The sequence below is a fragment of the Desmodus rotundus genome, chromosome 6 (assembly GCF_022682495.2).
Source record: "Desmodus rotundus isolate HL8 chromosome 6, HLdesRot8A.1, whole genome shotgun sequence".
NCBI classification, from domain to species: Eukaryota; Metazoa; Chordata; class Mammalia; order Chiroptera; family Phyllostomidae; genus Desmodus; species Desmodus rotundus.
This window is the reverse complement of record NC_071392.1, coordinates 20,041,282-20,061,983: the sequence shown is the minus strand read 5'-3', so window position 1 is coordinate 20,061,983 and position 20,702 is coordinate 20,041,282. Positions and strand designations below refer to the sequence as shown.

Here is a 20,702-nt window from a genome sequence, read left to right as displayed (position 1 = left end):
GACTTCATTGTAATCCCATTCTTTTCAAAATTACAAACCAACCAGAACATATAATTACCACTATTCAGAAATAGTATCATTATTATCTTTAAAAGTTTTCCTTTATGGTAAAAGTTAAAGAGACACTGATAATTAAATCTACTTAGAGGCATATCATAAATCTTCAGGTTTTACTTTTAATTTAAAAAGTGAATTATGACTCCTTGGGGGATTTTTGTTACAACGCGTTGGAAACACCAGTCACACACAGGAAAACATGTATGCTGTTTTCAATTTTTTAAGTAAAAAACCTAACATATTTTTTGGGGGGTTTATCAGAAAATTATTAACTCAAATAAGTTTATGTTTGGACTGTTGTACTAATAAATTGAAAATTTGTTTTGGAGTGGACATTTAGATCTCTCTTGTCTCCCACCTTACAAATGAGAATGTGTATTTGGTGTGTGTGCGTGCTTGGGAATTGGGTACGGAGAAGGGGGTGGAAGGGTGGCATCTAGTTCCACATGTTAACGCACCCAAGCGTGATTGACCTAGAGCTTTGCTTACGATCATAAACGAATGGATACCCGACACATTGTTGCCTACTGACTGCAGGGATATGCCACCTTTGTTCGAAAGCCTTCTTTTTTCCTAAATGGAGCAAATTATCGGAGAGAATGTGGACAGTACTTGAAGAAGCACAGATGGGAATGAATGTGAAATATTTGAGAGACCAGTGAAGCGTAGCAGTGTTTGGGGAGTAGTGAAAACAAAGGCTGGAGGAGGAAGGCTGCACCAACTTACAGAGGGATGCGAAGCAGAGGAATTCAGAATTGGTGCCCTGGTAAGAGAGGGGCTGTTACATTTTCATGGCTAGTTTCAATCAGGAAATGTTTCGTATGCACAGAAAATAACGTGGTAGACTCTTGTGAACAGAACAGCCTGGTATCACAGATGCCAGTGTTGGGCCACATCTCTTTTTTAAGAAGTTCAGTGTTACATTTAAAGGTGCACTGTCCTTCCCATTTCCCATTTTTCCTCTCTCACAAGTAGTCACCATCCTGAAATCAACATCTGTCATTTCCACGCATGTTTGTATATTTATGACAATTTGACCTAGTGATCAACCACAAAGAATATATAGTATTGTTTTTTGTGTTTGTAAATTATATATATAAACAGTATTATACAATTTTTTCATTTCCTTTATGTTCGAAATTATCAACTTAATAGAAATGGGTCAAAATCATTTGTATTCTACTGTGTGATCACACCAGATTTATGAATTCCCTGGTCACCGTGTCTGAGGTTTTCAGTTTTTGCTGTTTCAAACAAGACTGCAGAAATCCTGACATGTGCCTCGTTGGGGATGTGGTGTTCCTTTTGGACATTAACCTGGAAGCAGAATTGCTTGTTTAATAAGGGATACATATCTTTCATTTTTGTAGGTGCTGCCAAATTACTCTGTAAAGTGGCTTCAACGGTTTACCCTTGTACTGGAGTGTGAGGCCTAGATGGTCCCCGTGCTTGGTGTCCTCAGGCTTAGTTTCTGCCAGTCAAATAATCCATGTGACGTGGTATCTCATTATTCTAAAACTTGTTTTAGCATCTTTCATGTGTTGAGTGGCGTTTTGGATTCTTTTTCTGTGAATTGCCTGTTAAATTAACTTTGACCACTTTTTAGTGTGCTTTTTTGTCTTTTAAGATTGATTCATAGGTGTTCTGGAAATACAGTCACAGGCCTAGCCTGTGTTTGTCTGGTGTTTGTTATTGTATAGAACTTAACATTTTTAACGTGAGGTGTAGTGTGTTGGTAAGAACAAAGACTCTGCAGCCAGGCAGCCTGGGCTCGTACCCCAGTTCTGTCCCTTCCTCACTGCACAACCTCGGGCAAGTCATTTAACGTCTTGGTGCACGATTTTCCCACCTGGAAAGTGGAGGCTGTATCACTCCCTACTTCTTGTAGTAAAGATCCGTTCATAAACGTAAAGCACTTAGAATACTTCCTTGCACATAGTAAATGCAAAGTCAGTATTGTACATGGTTTTTTTTGTTGTTGTTCTTGTTCAAGAAATTCTGGGACAGACTGAGTCATGTGGTTCTAGGATGGGGGGGAATTTTTCTCTCGCGTGCCCGACCGGTGCAGAGCCTTCCCTTCACAGGCCCAAATCTTGGTCTGTTTGGGCCTGATAAACCCTGCTGGCCTCACCCTGCCAACTCCCTGAGACCTCACCCCACCACAATAGCGTGTGAGCACCCGGCCAGTGGCAGCTAGACTGGATACACCCCAGGACATTTGCTGAGTGATCTCAGACCCAGCGCGGGCACTGGGTTTGAACCTATATTGGTCTTGTGAACACCCCTCGCCCCTACCTGGTGACTCATTGAGAACCTGTCTCGTGCAACTCAGGTATTGCCAGAGGTTCTTGCGGTGACTGACTCTAACAGGCAGCTGTCAGATGGAGGCAGGCAGAGGCTGATCTCAGGGTTCCTTGGGACTTCTGCTGTCCTGCCCCCAGGCCCAGTGCTGGTAAAAGCCAGCCTTGGTGCACAGCATGGTCCTTCCTGCACACACCTGGGCCCAGCAGTGGCGGTCACAAACCATGGACCACTTTGTAGCTCCAAACAGGTTGCCCAGAGCCAGCCATAGGCAGTACCAGAGCCCCTCCCAAGAGGCCTTAGAACCAACACACTCAGTGGCCAGCTTCTGAAAACATCAGAGCAGGATCCAGTCAGCTTCACGTGCAGTATATCCAAAGGGAGATTTCAGCAGGCACGAGAACTTGCTGAGGCAAGTTCCACCTTGTGTGGTCAGCGCCTGCACAGCAGCTCACACACCAGTCGGGGTGGATCCTTGCAGGCAGCCAGCCTGAGGGTCTACCCCCCACACAAATGAGTCGATAGCAATTGAGGTTCATTTACAACAGGAGGGCCCACATAACCACACTGGGGTCGTTCCTGGAGAAACTAGTCCAGGTAATCAAGGAGAATGTGCCATGGGGTCCCACAGGATACCTACTACATAAGGCCACGCCATGGAGACTGGGAATCATAACAGATCTACATAGAAACAAACACAAAGAGGCAGCCGAAGTGGGGGCAACAAGGACACATGCCCCAAATGAAAGAACAGGAGAATTCACCAGAAAAAAGAGGTAAATGAAATGGAGGCAAGCAATGTATCAGATAGGGAGTTCAAAACAATGTTGATAAAGGAATGCTTAAGGAACTTAATGAGAATGACAAGGAACTTAGTGAGAACTGCAACAACATGAAAAAGGACACAGGAACCATAAACAAAAGAACCAGTCAGAAATGAAGTATACAATGTCGGAAATGAAGAATAATACCCTAGAAGGAATAAACAGTGTGTTGAATGAAGCAGAGGATTGAATCAGCAATTTGGAAGACAAGGTAGCAGAATCCACCCAATCAGAGCAGCAAAAAGAAAAAAGAATTTTGAAAAGTGAGCTTAGTTTAAAGGTCCTTTGGGACAACATGCAGTGAACCGACATCCACATCATAGGGTCAGCAAAAGGAAAAGAGGCAAACTGGGGATCAACCACTTATTTGAAGAAATAATGACTGAAAACTTCCCTAACATAGTGAAGGAAAAAGACACACAGCTCCAGGAAACAGTCTCAAACAAGATGAGCTTAAAGAGAGGCCCATACCAAGACTAATCATAATTACAATGGCAAATATTAAAGACAAATAGAGAATCTTAAAAGCTGCAAGAGAAAGACAGTTAACCTACAAAGGAGCTCCCATAAGACTGTCAGCTGCTTTCTCAACAGAAACATTTCAGGCATGAAATATTCAAAGTGATGAAAAGCAAGGACCTACAACCAAGGCTACTTTACCCAGCAAGGCTAGCATTTAAAATTGAAGGAGAAATAAAGAGCTCCCCAGAGCAGAAAAAGCTAAAGGAGTTTGTTACCACCAAACCGGTTAAAGGGCCTCCTTTAAGAAGAAGAAGGATGAAAAAATAAAGAGAGGAACATAGTTGAAAGACTGAAATGACAAATACATACCTATCAATATCACTTTAAATGGCTTAAATGTTCCAATCAAAAGACGTAGGTTAACTGAATGACTGATCAAAAGTGTCAGAAGTGGTTTGTGAAGTTTCATGCCTGACATTTCTTGCTGGACGATGCTCCACAGTTGGGTAGGCCAGTTGAAGTTGATAGTGATCAAATCAGGACATTAATTGAGAACTATCAGTGTTATACCACACAGGAGATACCAACATACTCAAAATATCCAAATCAATAAAGTTATTGGTGAAAATAAAAAAATGTTTTTTGGGTTTTTTTATGGAAAAAACTACATGGACTTTTTGGCCAACCCAGTAGAAATCAATCACAAGAAAAAAAAACTGAAAATACATGAAGACATGGAGGCTAAATAACATGTTAATAAACAATGAGCCCTGGCTGGTGTAGCTCAGTGGATTGAGCATGGGCCTGCAAACCAAAGGGTCGCTGGTTTGATTCCCAGTCAGGGCACATGCCTGGGTTGTTGGCTAGGTCCCCAGTAGGAGGTGCGTGAGAGGCAACCGAACATGGATGTTTCTCTCCCTCTCTTTCTCCTTCCCTCTCTCTCTCTCTAAAAGTAAATAAATAAAATCTTTAAAAAAATAAACAATGAATGGGCTAACAATAAGATCAAGGAAGAAATCAGAAGATACCTTGAAACAGGTGAAAATGAGAATGCAACAACCCCTAATCTATGGGACACAGTGAAAGCAGTCCTCAGAAGGAAATTCATAGCATTACTTGCGTAACTCAAGAAGCAAGAAAAATGTCTGCCCTGGTCAAATGTCTCAGTCGGTTTGGGGCATCCTCCTGTACCAAAATGTTGCGGGTTCAATCCCCAGTCAGGGTATGTATGGGAGGCAACTGATTGATGTTTCCCTCTTGCATAGATGTCTCTCTTATCTCTTTCTCTTTCTCTTTGACGTGGAGTGGTGAACACACAATGTAATATATGGGTGATGTATTATAGAATTGTACCCTGAAACCTTTATATTTTTATTAATTAGTGTCACCCAAATTCCATAAAAGAAATTGCCCTTCTTTCTATGGACAATAGTTTAGATTCTCTTGCTTGTTTTTACTGTCATTGTAAGAAAGAAAAAATTTTTCTTTGAGTACAAAGTCAGGACATTTTTCTGTATGTTTTTTCCTAAAAGTGGAAATTCTCCTTTTTAAATTTAGGCTTTAAATTTATGGTGTGAGGTAGCGACTGCTACTAATCTTTTTGACAATGCTATGGTAGTCGTTATAGGGGTATTAATTAAAGCCCGCTGTTTCCCCACTGGTTTAGAATTCCTTGTCTCTCCAAGCCTACCCTGTTGGCTTATTTAGATCTGTGTCAGTTCCTTGGTTGTAATTACTGAAACATTAAAGTAAGTACTGATACTGATGTGGATGATTTTTAACTTTATCTCTTTTAGTTTTATGTATGTATTGACTAGCTTTAAAAATTAAATGTGTCCAAAAGGTGTAAAGTCAGGTCCAGGTTTTGCAGAATACGGTGAAAACAACAACAAAGAGAGTTCGGGGCCGTTTGCTGGTGGCGGTGCCTCTGAGCTGAGAAAAAGTGCAGCACGTAACACGTTCTTCTTAATCTCAAAAATGTTTGTAGCTCTTTGGTGATGTTTATTCTTCCATGTAAATTAATGGATCATTGTATAAAGTTTCATCCAAAATCCTATTGAGACTTTGACCAATATTGAAGCCCAGATTGAAGTTGTAGGCTAAATTGGAAATGAATTCATGCTTTATTATTATGAGAGTTCCCACCCAGGAACATAGTATATCTCTTCTCTTAATGTAGGTCTTTTTCATGTTCTTAAATTCATTTCACAGTTTTTCTCCTGGAAGCTCTTGTAATACTTCTGTTAGATTTAGTTATCTGCACCTTATATTTGGGGGCCTATCCCAAATTGCATCCTTAAAAAATGCATTAAAATTTTTTTTGATGCATCACTCTGCTGTTGAGTTTGTATATTGACCCTTTTCTAGCGAATGTTCTGATTCTTACCAGTTTTAATAATATTTGCATTTTCTTGGATTTCCTACATAGATACCCCTATTAATTTGCATAGTGACAATTTTGTTCTCCCCTCAGCTTCGTTTTGTGTTCACTCTTACTCATTTGCCTAAGACCTCCGCAGTAAAGCAGACAGAAATGCTGATAAGCTGGCACCCTTGTCTCACTCCTGAATTTTGACAGAAAAGTTTCTCGGGTTTCATTATTACGTGTGGTTTTTGTTGTGGGTTTTTGGTAGCCATTATTCATCAGTTAAGGGAATTTGGGGGGTTTTGCTGTTGTTTTTTTCCTTAAAAATTAATTTTGCTGAAGGCCTGCCAATTTTTTCATTTTCAGTGAAGTTTTATCCTTCCCTATTGCATGTTTCTCTTCTTTCCGTTTTCATTGGATTTACTCTGTTTGGCTCTTTTTTGGGTCTGCATTTTTAAGTATAGTTTTTTTTTTCCCCCATGTTGTTTTTATTCCTTTTACCTTCCTAGTATGTTGAATTTTAGTCTCATTTATTTGGTTTTATTACCTCAAGTTCTTGGGAATGCTAATTCTTGTTTTGCATCTCTGTCATGGTAGATATTTTTTCTTATGTGTTTTGTGATTTTTGATTGACACCAAAAGTTTTCTTTTTTTCTTTGGGAATGGCATCAGGACTGGGATTAGAAGTGCCTTTCCCGAGTCATTCTGAATTTGTTTCTGTGAGTTTTTCTCTTCTGGCTTCCTCAGGGCCTGAGACCAGCTTTCGTGTAAACCGCTCAGCTTGCAGACTGCTGCGCGCCTGCCTGCGTAGTGTGTGTTTAAACTCCAGACACGGGCATGGTGGCCTTGACGTTTCTCTTTCTTGCTGGCGGCTTTCTGAAGAGACTCAAAAATCTCTGCTGTCTTCCTGGGTGTCGTGGTGCAGTTTTTCCATAATCCCTGACACCAAACTCATGGCTTTCTGGAGGTCCTAGCCATGGAGGGGTCTCAGTTCCACTTCCCGATTCCGCTGGGTTTAAAACGCAAGTCCTTCCCCTTGAAGAGTGTGTTGTGGTCCAGGAACATTTTCCCACCCTCTCCTGGGCCGCCGCAGCACCAGTTACATGCTTTTAGTTCTGACTTTCAGTTCTCCCTTCCTTTCTGGCCTGCGGGAATTACCTGTAGTTTCTCTCTGCTCAGCTATGTATTTAAATGTTACAGCAGTGTTCAATATTTTAATGTATTTGTAGCAGGAAGGATTCTATGTAACTCAGTCACCCATGTGCCCAGAACCTTCTATGGCCGGCTGAATAATACGCCTCTCCCCACAATGCTGCATATCCCGATCCTTGGTACCTATGAATTTGTTACTTCCCATAGCAAAAGGGACTTTGCAGATGTGATTAAATTAAACATCTTGAGCGAGAGTGATTATTCTGGATTATCTGGGGGAGACCTGTGTAATCACAAAGGTCTGTATAAGGGGGATGCAGGAGGGTTTGTGCAGAGAAAGATGTGCTTAGAGAAGCAGGTAGTAGTCTGAGAGATTTGACGATGCTACACTGCTGGCTTTGGAGATGGAATAGGGGGTCACAGGCCAAGGCCTACAAGTGGCTTCTAGAAGCTACAAAAAACAAAGAAATTGTTTTGCAATTTCACGGGAAGCACCAGGCAGCTCCCGTGACAGTTGGAGCTTCCACAAGGAATGCAGCCTTACAGACACCATGATTTCCGCTTAGTGAGACCCATGTTCGAGGTTGGACTCTGGCCTCCAGATTTGTGAGACAGTTTGTGTTGTTTTAAGCCACTAAGCTTGTGGTAACTTGTTAAAGCAACAACAGGAAACCGATAACATCTTCACTGTTTTTGGAGGAGGGGTGTCCGGTATGAGTGATGAGTATAGACTGAAAATTGTATTAGAGACACAGCAGAGTGAACTTGATGAGGAATACGTGCTCTTGACCGAGAGATACAGAAGGGTGTAGCCTCTTTCTTTCCCTACCTAGAAAAACATCATAACAGAAATATTGGTGAATGTTCTAGTGGTGTTTTCAATACGAGCCCAGCCTGAGCCCTGAAACTTCTCACAGAAGGGATGAAGTGCCCCCACCCCCCACCTTTTAGTGGTAGACATTATTTTTCAAAGGGGAAAAGATTCTCGTCATGAGTGAGCCTGTGAGTTGGTAGGTGTGGGAGCAGAGAACAGTGTTCTCCTGTTGCTGAAATGCTGCTCGTGTAAATGAAGGATTTGTTTTGCTAGGAGGGTGCTGACAGGATCCCCGAGTGCTTCACTCCAGCTACACGTAGGGGTGCCACTGGTGGTAAAATGTTAACACCAGGCAGCTCCCGTGACATTTGGAGGTTCCCGACCTGTCCGACCCCAGATGTGCACATTGTTCTGTATGTTTCCTAGGGCTGCAGTGACAACTTACCACAAACGTGGTGGCTTAGAGACAACAGACATTTATTCTCACAGTTCAGGAGACCAGAAGTTCAAAATCAAGGTGACAACGGGGTTGCAACCCCCTCGGAAGGCCTTGGGGGAGAATCTGTTCTTGCCTCTTCTACCTTCTGGTGGCTGCCGGCATTCCTTGATTTGTGGCCACATCTGCCTCAGCCAGCTTTCCGTTGCTGTCTCTTCCCTGTGCTCTCTCTTAATCTCCTTCTGCCTCTCTTGGATAGGGTACCTGTGATGACATTTAGGGCCCACCCAATAATCCAGGATAATAAACTCCTTCTTCTAAGATCCTTAATTTGGTACCAGCTTTTACCATGTAAGGTACTTTTCAATTTTTTGCTGTATAAGGTAATATTCACGGTGGAGTCATTTTTTTAGCCTACTACTTGCTCCTTTATTGCATTTTTGCAGTCTTTGCCGTATTTTAATTATCTGGATACTTTAGAAGATAGTTCCATACTCTGACCCACCTTTAGAAAATCTCTGACATAGCAGTTGTTTGTAGGGACCTGTAAGTTTTCATTCTCTCTACACTGACTTGTAGAACACGAGTCAGCAAACCACAGCCCATGGGCCACATCCGTTCCACTGCATACTATTGAAAAGCCTGCTCACTGAGAATGGTTTTGCATTTTTAAATGATTGGGGGGAAAATCAAAGGGAGACTATTTTTATTACACGTGAAAATTACATGCATTTTTAGTTCGTGTCTTTAAATGAAGGGTTACTGGATACGCACTTCAAATATGCACTTGAACCTGCCCTGCTTGTTCAAGTGCGTATTTTCTGTTGCTGCTTTCCTGTCACCATTGAGTAGTTGTGGCAGAGGCCACGGGACCCGCAAAGCCAGATGGGGACTCTGGCCCTTTACAGAGAGAGTTTCCGACCTTTTTCTAATCAGGATATCTTGTCTTTGGCTTTAGTGTGTAATGGACACCAACCATTTGTTGATGGAGATTTCACTCGTGGTAAGGATTTCATTATGTAGTAAGGATTTTGTATGAGTCCCAAAAGGATTCTTTAAAGCTATAGCGTTAGAAGAATTTTATGCATCGTATCATCACGCTTCAGAACTTTTTGGCTCTAAGACTCAAATAAAGCAATACAGTCCTGCCCCTGAATTTAATTGAATTAAGAAACAGAGATCATGTCCAGGACTTGAAGCTGGCATGTGTGTTGGTTAATTTTATTGTTGACCTGGCTAGGATGTGATGATCAGGGGTGTGTTCAAACATTAGTCTAAATGTTGCTGTGCAGGTATTTTTTAAGATGTGATTAACATTTACACTGAAGTGACGTTAGGTAAGGCAGTTACCCTCCATATTGTGGTGCTCATCCAGAGTATGGAACATGAAAACATTAACAACAAAGACTGACGTTTCCTCAGGAGGAAGGGGTTCCGTCTAAAGACTGTATCAGAAATCCTACCTGGACTTCCAGCCTGCCACCCTGCCCTACAAATTTCAGACTTTCTAGTCCCCACACTTGCACGAGCCAAGTCCTTAAACCAAATCTCTGTCTGGCTAAATATATATCCCATTGCTTCTGTTTCTCTGGGGGCCCCGACTGACACAGCAGGTCACTCTGAGGAGCTGGAAGTGTGGGCCGGCCTCAGTGTTTGGCACCACAGTGCAGCAAGGATGCTTGGCATGGCCTCTCTGCTCGCTGAGATGAGACCTGTCCCTGCGGCATCACACCCTTCTCACGGTGGTGACAACTCCTCCTTCAGGCTCCTGCCTTTAACACCTCGTGAAAGCAGACATGTTATATTTGGATACTGCAGAGTCGGAAATAAGCTCGCTGGTGGGGGGGAGTGCAGAGAGGACTTTTTCTCAGTTGAGGCCCTGCAAAGTTTTGAGAAGATTGAGATGATACCAAGGACAGGCAAGTGGCCCCGCTGATAAGAAGCCAATGAGAAAACGGGAGGGACTAGGCAGAGTTCCGGGTGGCACAGTTTGTGAGAGGTTTACCCCCCGCCCCGCCCCCGAAAATAAAAGCTTTGTGTGTGTGCAGAGCGCACTGGAGAAGGCCAAGTCCGCAAAGCTCCGTGACTGTTCTCTCATGCAAGGTTGGCTTCTCTCACTCTCAGGTTTTGCTTCTTTATAATAAACGAATAAAACTGCAAATAGATGCAGTATTTCTCAATACTTAGTAGTTGGACTTGTATCTCTACATGTGTATGAAGTTTTATACCCCAAAACATTTGAAATTTGTGTTTAATAACCTGTGGTTACATGTATAAAAATTACACATTTGAGTATAAAAGATTCACTGGAATGAATGGTGATTTGTTTTTTTATTTTGAAACAAAGCTGTTATTCAGCCTTGAAATGGTGCTAAAAATATATTTTATACATTTTGATTTCTCCCAAGTGGGTATTATATTGTCGGCCTGTTCCAGGAAATGGTTGACTTCATTGAATTGAAGATACCATCTCCTTCCTATTTCCCCATCCCCATCCCCCACACATACCTGTTGAGCTGTATTTTCTATCAGTTAATTATAATCTTTATATGGCATGCTATGTTTTAAGTGCTATTATAAAGAAATAATTGTAACTTTGAGTTTCATAAGTAATGACCAATTCTATTTCTTCACTTGCTTTAGTTTTATAAATATATAAATAAAATTATTGGAATATGAAATAATTTCTTATTCAGAATGTCATTGTTACTCTGAATACCTAAAATCTCGTACACTCTTCATCCTAATAGTTCTAATGGTCCCTATCTGTACAGTGGGCCCTTGAACAATGCAGGGGTTGGAGCACTGCCCTCGCCCAGATGAAAATACATGTATAATTTTTAACTCCCCCAAACTTTTTTTAAAAAGATTTTATGTATTTATTTTTAGACAGAGGGGAAGGGAACAAGGAAGAGAGGGAGAGAAACATCAATGTGTGGTTGCCTCTCTTGTGCCCCCTACTGGGGATCTGGCCTGTAAACCAGGCGTGTGCCCTGACTGGGAATTGAACTGGTGACCCTTTGGTTCACAGGCCCTCGCTCAATCCACTGAGCCACACCAGCCAGGGCTTAACTCCCCAAAACCTAACTAGTGACAGCCTACTGTTGACCAGAAGCCTTACTTGATAACATAAACATCAATTAACACATATTTTGTATGTTATACATATTATATACTGTATTCTTAAAGTAAGCTAGAGGAAAGAAAATGTTATTAAGAAAATACTAAGGAAGAGAAAGTACATTTACAGTACTGTAGGTATGTTCTGAGAGAAGTCTGCACATAAGTGGACCCACATAGTTCAAAACTGTGTTGCTCAAGGCTCAAGGCTCAAGTGTATATGAATTCTGGCAGAATACATAATGACACCTAACGCAATTTATTTCAGCAGCAACTCCATGAGAAATGTTTATTGTTCCCAATGGCCAGGTTCTGCGACAGGTTCTGGGGAGATAAATGAAATGGGGGGAGGGGGTCCTTCTTCTCAAGTTCCCCAGAGAAGGGTGCAATTAATTCAGTTTGTCGGGGACTAGGAAGGCATCACAGAGAAAGTTCCCATCCAGCTGGACTTTGAAGGAAGTGATTTCCACGTGAAGAAATCAGTATATGTTAGACTGAGATGTATGGGAGTCTCGGAAGTTTAAGGTACACTGTTTGAGATAACTTAAACAGTATAAACTTAAGTAGAACTCAGTTAGACTCAGCATAAACCAGAGGACCTCTGAGGCTCCATAATAATCGTATAGGTTATTGTTAGTTTTTTTTTAAAGCATGCTCGAGGATTGATATACTTTGTTAGAACAATGCTGTCTCCTGAGATCTTCTGTGTATTCTAGTGTTGAGTGTTAGCCATCATTTATACAATACCAAGCGGGCGCCTGAAAAATGTTCCTGTTACTATTTTATCAAAGTGACTGTTTCCCCTCTCTCTCTCTCCTCCCTTTGTGTTTGTTTTTGCAGTTGGTTAGTCTGTTGCTGATTGGAATTGCAGCCTGGGGCATTGGCTTTGGGCTGATTTCCAGCCTCCGGGTGGTCAGCGTGGTCATCGCAGTGGGCATCTTCTTGTTCCTGATCGCCTTAGTGGGGCTGATTGGGGCCCTGAAGCACCATCAGGTGTCGCTTTTCTTTGTATCCTTTTTAAAAAGGGTTTTTCCCCCAGTTGAGTTTGTTCTTTTTATTGATTACTCCTTAATAACTACAACTAATTAAAAATTATCATTAGGAAATTGTCAGAAACTCCTAGCAAGCATGTGTTCAGCCAACATGAGGAGCATTCTTAAGGTGAAGTTATTGTGTGTTTACTACACATTCCCACTCTCTGCTTAACACATCATAAGGAGAGTGTTTCACAAGTTCAGTATAGTTCTGTTTATATTTTGCAAGTTCAGTTACATTGAACTAATCCAGTAACCTCTTTGCCCTTTCCAACATGTTGATATTTGGTTGAGAGTTTCACAGTGATATATATTTTTACCTATTCTTATTTCCTATTTTATATATGTAAGAATTTTCTTTTACTCTCAAAGAAAGTCTGATACATCAGCTTTTAGTTAAATATTTATTATTGTTGTCAATATTTTTCTATCTGAACTTACAGCTACAGTGTATTATCGAAATGGTAATTATGTGTATACTTACTGAATTTGTTGTGTTTTACGGGTGAATTCCTCATAGTGCAATAATCTAAAGTTGTCAGTGCCCCTGTTTGATGCTATTTTAAGAGTGTCGAGAAATACCCTTAACGGTCATTCTCAGTACATGATCATTCTCTTACTCGTATTTATTGTTCAGTTTTCTGTATCGTGTGCTTGTTTAGCCCTGAACCAGGAGCAACAGGTAAGCAAAGACTTCTTCATTCTACTTCCTTATGCCGCATAGTATCTGTAGGAAAAAAGTGGGGAGAAATAACTGGAATATAAAATAATCCCATCTTAGGCAGAATGTCATTTACTCTAGATAGCTAAAATCTTTTGCTCCTGATTGTATTAATGGAGCTGATTGGAGCCCTAAACCTGTTGCTCTATTTTTGCATCTTTTAAGTAGGATTTTGCCTGCACTGGGTAAAAAGTGATAATGCTAACAGATGTTCAGCAGTCTTTCCTCACTATTATGCCATGAAACATTTACTCTAGAATGGTTTGGGTTCCGTTCTAGCAGTTAATCTTTTCAAACCTATTTGTAGAAGCATATGGGTCTTGGGGCAATGGAAAATTTTTCTTGTTACACTCTGACAATTAGGCCTTTCAGCCAAGTGGTGCTTTTAAATTGCATGCAAAATTTAAGGCTTTTTATTCTTGGGATAGAAACAGTGCCTTAATTTTTGTTGCACATTGAGGGATAACCCTTTGAAAAGCTTTAATGATCTGATAAAGAGTATTTACTCTAGATAGATGCAGGATTAAAAATTGCAGGCTGCCGATTTCTACGCTCTGTCCAGGGATGGCATGGCGCGTTTTAATGTTTATGTGAAACGGATTTCCTAGGGCCAGCTTCTGGAAGTCGGCTGGAACAATACAGCAAGTGCTCGTGATGACATCCAGAGAAACTTAAACTGCTGTGGGTTCCGAAGTGTTAACCGAAATGATACCTGTCCGGCTGTAAGTACAAAGTATAAAATTTTTTTTTTTGGAGATGTATTAGACACAAATGAATAATGATGAGCATTGAAGAAATGGACTTCCTCATGCTCAATTGTGTTTCTAAAATGCTTTGCCTATTCCATGTACACTACAGTACCACTGGTACTCAGATATTTATCTTTGAGAGTCCTGACTATTCCCAGGTCCTGCCAAACACAGATGCTCTTGGTTCTTTGCCCCGTAGTTCCTTTCCATTCAGTTCCTCCTAGAACAAGTTGTGAAAGAGAAATCACAGCAGATAAGCATTAGAGATCGATCAGAGGAGGTGTCTACATATCTGTTTTCAAAAGGGGGTTTATACTAAATTGGGCTTCTTAAAGTAAACATTCCCCGGGTGGAGGACATGTGTGACTGGAGAGACATTTTTCCTGTCTCTCTTCGTCCCCCATCACAACTTCTCGCTCTTTCTTTTTGGGAGCTGAGCCAGTAATGGACCAATGAGAGCCATCCTTTTCGTCCCAGACCAGACCTGTGACCCTCCAGATCCAGCCTGAATCTGCATGAGGATGGACTTGGAGTTTGGCTCTCTTAGGAAGTTCACACGTGTTTATATTTTGGGGAAAATCCTCTTATCACTGCTCTGAGCCCTGAGCTGGATATGTCCTCAGCGAGGTTTCTTTCGTGGGATTATTATTTTTCTATTGCTGTGTAATGCGTTATCACAAATGTAGTGGCTTAAAAGAACACCCATTTATTATCCAGTTTTCCATGGGTCAGGAGTCTGGGTGTGGCTTAACTGGGTCCTCTGCTCAGTATGTTACCAGGATGAAACCAAGGAGGTGGCTAGAGCTGCAAACTCACCTGAGGCTTGGGGCGCTCTACCAAGCTCAGTAATCGTTGGTAGAATTCGCCTCCTGGTGATGGTGGGACTGAAGTCTTGTTTTCTTGCTCAGTGTCTCTCCGCTCCTAGCGGCCACTCTCAGGTCCGAACTCTGCAGCCATCTCACACCAGGGTGGCATCGAAGCCAGCATGATAGCGTCCCCATTCTGTTAAGAAGGTTTCTAACAGTGCAACATAAACATACACGTGACTGCCCATAGTATTCAAAAATCCCAGCCCCACACAGGAGGCTGGTTACTCAGGGCCTGGACACTGGGGGTGGGAATGTTGTTGGGAGCCACCTTAGAATTTTGGACTTCTGGATAACCAAGGCCCCAGACTGGGTGTAGTACTCCAGACATTAATTTTTCTGTGGGTGCAGTTTCCCTCTGTTCTTTATCAATGTACTTTGAAATAAAAGCTTTTTTCTTTCATTGATTCAGAGTTGTATGGAAAGTAGCCGCCATTGCTCACTGTGCGCTCCAATAATAGGAAGATACGCAGGGGAGGTTTTGAGATTTGTCGGGGGCATCGGCCTCTTCTTCAGTTTCACAGAGGTATGTGCGAACAACTCGGTGTCTCCCTTCCGGTCTCGTAGGGATGCTGTCGTGTATGGCGTTTTACCGTAGTGTGTCACTTAATTTGTGGGATGTATCAACGGACGTTTTCATTGAGAACTAGTGTTGTAATAGGAAGAGCCCTGGCTTGAAACCAGAAGACCTCATAGATCTAGCATGAGCTTTATGCAGGGTGAAATGCTTGATCATTAAGTTATATGCAATTTAATGGGCCAATGAAATAGGGAGATTAGCCTGGGTTACCCCTAGGATCTCTAGTGTTTTTAGAGTGTCATAATAAATTACAATTTTATTTTTTTCTTTTAAAAGGTTTTATTTCAGTTGTTAGTATGCAACGTTGTATTAGTTTCAGGTGCACAGTGCAGTGATTTGATGTGTTTATACCGTATAATGCGGTCACCCCACTAATTCTAGTCATCATCGGTCACTAGGCGAACTGCTCACAATACTATTGGCCGTACCCCCCTTCGCTTCTTTCACTTGCCTCCCCACCTCTCCCTTCGGGTAGCCGTCCCTTTGGTCTCTGTCTTCTACCCTTTGTTTTTTATTCTCACCCAAGGACATGCTTATTGATTTTTTTTTTTTTAGAGAGAGGGGGAGGGAAGGATTGAGAGTGGGACAGAAACATCAATGTGAGAGAGAAACATAGATTGGTTGCCTCTCGCACACATCCTGACCAGGGTGTGTCACTTAATTTCTTGATTTCTTGAGTTCAACCATGAATTCTTTATGTTTCCATTTTAAAAACTGTATTTCAGTTTGGTAGGTAAAAATAGTATTACAATTCTGTCAGTTCTTTTGAAAATATTCTAGTGAATTGGACAATATACTTACGTGTTTTGACCATTTGCATTTCTTGTTTTGTGAATGGCCCACTTACTTTTGTCTGGGTGGAGGCCTTTCGGATCGCCTTGTAACAAACCCGAAGGAGGGAGCACGCAAAAGGGGAATTTAGTGTGAGAGCACCGGGGCGGGTCTCAGGGCCTGCAGCTGAGAGCTCAGCTCCCAGCTGGGGGTCACCAGAGGGATTGAGAACCTGGGCGCACAGACTGCTGCCCACTCCCCTTTCCTGTGTCCGTTCCCACCTCTCCCTCCTCCTCTCACTCCTCACTTTACTTGGCTTTTCTGTTCTGCTTTCAATTTCTTTGGCATTTCTTTTTTATTATTTTTTTATTGTTGTTCAAGTACAGTTGTCTCTATTTCCTCCCTCCATTTACCCCCCCCTTACCTATCTTTGGTGTTTTTATTGAACTTTTTAACAACCTGTAAGTAAAATTTATAGAAGATTTTAGTTTTCATGTAGTTAAATGTATTGCTTTTTTTCCTCTGTGGTTTATCCCGTTGATTTTTATGCTTAGAAAGGCCTTCTCATTTTGATTATATATGTTCAAAAATGAAGAAGAAAATCTTCAGTGGTACAAATTGCAATACTTAACGAAGAGGACAGTCTCCTTTTGGAGAACTGCAAAATGGGGCAGAAAATGCTAAGCTTTTATAGGATAAGAAATAAAGAACAAGGAAGAGAAAATAGAAAATAAGTTATTGGCTGGGGCCGCGGAGTCAGCCTGGTTTGGGGGGAGAGGGGAAGGAGCTGGCTCAGCTTGGGGCCTGGCTGACTAGTATACGTTTCTGGTCAAGTGGAGCGTTTACAGGGCTGGTTACCTGACCAGAAGCCCCCTGCGCGGCAGTGCTGCTGAGGCAGGTCAGGGAAAGGATGCTTGGGTAGGTTGGGGGTGGCAGAGAAGCAGCTGTTTGACAGTAGGGGGTGTAGGTGTGTCAGGATTGGAACAACCAGCGGAGCTGAGATGTAGGTGAAATGTTAGCCAGAGAATGGGGAATGACCAGTAAGTAACCCATCGGATTCTCACATAAGACCACAAACGGAATTAAGAGCACGGACTTCAGATTGGAACGCGGCTCTACCTCTCAGGGCCTGTGTGACTGTTCCCCAGTTACTTAACCTCTCCATGCCTCAGTCCACTCACTGCTAAAACGAGGATGATGATAGTGCCTGTCACGTAGGGTGTTCCGAGGGCTGTGAACTTGTAAAGCGTGTGAAACAGAGCCTGTCGCAAAGGACTCTGGGTGTTGCAGTAAACCCCTTTTTGTCCCAGTTGTGGAGGCTCCACACCAGACTCCACTTCCTTAAATCAGGCTTAGTTTTCCTTGATTCAGTTCACAAACCATAGTTGCGTTAGCCCTCACACGTTGTAGCTGTAAGCGTTGCCAGTCAGGAATTACACAGTGACTCAGCAATTGTCCTTACGTTAAGTAGAGGAAATTGGGGGCTTACCGTAATTCTCGAGAAGTAGTGTAAGGAACTGATGAGTAGTTATGAAGACAAATAAACAAAGTTTGGATTAAAGTTGGTGTAGACCAAAAGTGCAAATATAACTTGAAATTCATTTTGTTCCATTAGAATTTTGTACCTTTTCAAATAATTTTTTATTATTTTAAGTAAATTAACTTCAAGGTCACAGAAGCAGAATGAACATATTTCTCAAATTTTTTGAAAAAAGAGTACTTTTGAAGATTTTATTTATTTATTTTTAGAGAGAGGAAGGGAGGGAGGGAAAGAAACATCCATGCGTGGTTGCCTCTTGCATGCCCCCTAGTGAGGACCTGGCCTGCAATCCGAGCATGTACCCTGACTGGGAATCGAACTGCTGATCCTTTGTTTGGCAGGCCAGCCATCAATCCACTGAGCCACACCAGCCAGGGCACATATTTCTTAATTAAAAAAATAATTAATAGGAATTAATAGGGGGAATAAATGGTGATGGAAGGGGATTTGGGGTGGTGAACACACATACAATATACAGATGATGTATTATAGAACTGTACACCTGAAAGCTATATAATTTTACCTAGTAAATTCAATTAAAAAATAAGTTATATTGGTTGTCTTTAGTGAACCTGGTGGGACATGGTACAATAACAACTTATTTTATAGAACTACAGGCCCCCAACCCCATCACCCTTGGAAAGATAGGAGTTATAACACTTTTATGATCTCTGTTAGAAAATTTATTTACCGTAGAATTTTTATTATTACCTAGTTATTGCTGAGCCCAGTTTGTTTCTGAATGACCAAAATCTGTGATATTTTAGCTACTCAGACAATTCAGTGTTTTTGTTAGTTTCCTATTGCTGCTCTATCCAATAAACACAAATGTAGCAGCTTGAAGCAACACACGTTTATTTTACACTTCTGGAGCCAGAAGCTTAAAATGGAGGCTTCTCCTGGAGGCTCTAGGAGAGAGCATGTTCCCTCACCTTTTCCATCTTCTAGAGGGGCCTGCACCCCTTGGCCTGTGGTCCCTTTCTCCATCTTCAAAGCCAGCGGTGTAGCATCTTTTCTCCCTGACTCTGCCTCCAGCTGCTTCTAGAAGTCATCATGTCACCTCTTCTCTGTATCTCTGATATTATCCTTCCTGTCTCTGTCTTATAAGGAGCCTGCTGATACATCACCGAGCCCACAAAGATAACCTCCCAACCTCAGCATCTTTAACTCAGGCACATCTGTCGAGTCCCTGTTTTAAGTAAGGTGACATCCACAGGTTCCGGCGACTGTGATCGGGATATCCTTGGAGCGCCATATTCAGTCTACCGTAGTGCTTATAGTAATTTTTCTTAGGGCCTCTCTTTAGGGTTACTTGACTACATTTTAAAAAGCAAAATGCCTTCCTTTTTGAACAAATAATGCTAAGTTCTTCAGAGGTTCCAGTTTATTTTATTGATAAACTGAATAAATACATGCAATGCTTACTTTCTCCTTCTTGTTTTTCTGTTTGTTTGTTTGTTTCCTTCCAGATCCTGGGAGTCTGGCTGACCTACAGATACAGGAACCAGAAAGATCCTCGCGCTAATCCTAGTGCATTCCTTTGATGAGAAAACATGCAAAAAATTTCACATTCTGATCTTGTTCACAACTAACTTTAAGTTACACTAATTTGCCTGTTCAGAAAAACACAGTGTCTGGAAAATTACATTATTGACAGTGGAATTACATATTTTTACTCTTATGTTTCTCTAAATGTTTTTCTTTTTCCATTGCTGAAAAAAAAAACAACAGAAACGTGTGGTCTCCCCTGAACCTCAGTGGTCCCTGTAACCTACTGTGTTCACAGTGGCTGGCACTGTCCGCTGCGGCCTTTCCTAGCATTTTTACCTGCAGAAAAACTTCGTATGACACTACTGTGTTGATCTTGGTGTGATTCAAAATCTCCATCTCACTGGAATAGCTCATTGTATGTGGCGCTGTGCTGTGTAGATAGCTCCTAAAGGAAAACAGAGTTCAAGTCTATTAAAGCCAGTAAGTATGAGATTCTATTATGTTAGGTTCAGAATGGGAAATCAGGTTCCCAACTTTTTTGTCTTTTTAGGAAGTATGTATTATGGTGACAATTAACATAAAAGTGGTAATGTAGTTCTAGTGGTCCTTTATGATTACACTAATGTATTCTAGAAGTAGCTCTGTGTTTAGGAAAGTGTGGTTTAGTTTTTTATTTTTACAGGTAGGCGCAAAGGAGAAATGGCCTTATGAACGGTCTAATATGTAACATTTGCCTTCAGCCTTCAAAGTGGAGTGAGTTTGATAAATTCAGAAAGCGTATCTGTATAATCCTGATATTCTTTTATAATAATTTGAAGTCTAAAAGACTGCATTTTAAACAACTTGCTATTAATGCATTGGCCCATGTAGCAAAAAGATATTTAATTATCTTATAAATTGTTAAAAACCTTTTTCATGATATTTCTCAGTATTATAACGGCAGCCTGTCAAATCCAAGCATATTTGAATGTGACCTTCCATAATTTGAATTTGAAATAGTATGTGGTTCTGTATATTATGTTAAAAAATTAAAGGATGGTAACCTTTCTTCGTGTATGAGTGTTTGAATTAAAAGAAAGTAATAGAAAAATTAACACATGAATTAAGTGAAATGTAATTCTTTTCTTTTTGCGTTGGTCTTTCTTTGATCTAGAACTGAATACTTTAGTTCAGCTACTTTAGTGTATAGTCCAGCTATAGAAATGAACTTTTAGAGCTAACATCTACTGGTTGTCATCCCCAAAATCCATTCTTAAAATGTTTCAGTGTTTACTATCTTCTCCATAGTGAGAATTGTTTTTTAAAAAGGAGTCATTCATATTTATTTGGAAAAATATGTTCTTTCCTGTTACCAATAATTACTCATTTCTTGTCTTGCATTTCTACTTATGGTATTGTATTGGCAGTTGTCTTGATGGG

At 41.2% G+C, this 20,702-nt stretch overlaps 1 protein-coding gene across 2 annotated transcripts in view; it reads left to right on the top strand.

The window, feature by feature from the left end:
- The window catches only part of TSPAN13 (tetraspanin 13), a 32,132-nt gene extending 11,802 nt beyond the window's left edge, over positions 1-20,330 (top strand). The window contains exons 2-7 of one of the 2 annotated variants that reach the window (XM_053926148.2): positions 12,372-12,392; positions 12,429-12,539; positions 13,167-13,247; positions 13,895-14,008; positions 15,314-15,427; positions 19,262-20,330. In XM_053926148.2, coding sequence (XP_053782123.1) covers positions 12,372-12,392; positions 12,429-12,539; positions 13,167-13,247; positions 13,895-14,008; positions 15,314-15,427; positions 19,262-19,336 — 516 coding nt within the window. In that variant the 3' untranslated portion in view covers positions 19,337-20,330. Of the gene's footprint in view, positions 1-12,371; positions 12,540-13,166; positions 13,248-13,894; positions 14,009-15,313; positions 15,428-19,261 lie in introns of both variants that reach the window. The other variant, XM_024577178.3, reaches the window with a different exon arrangement.
- Positions 20,331-20,702: the final 372 nt, after the last annotated feature.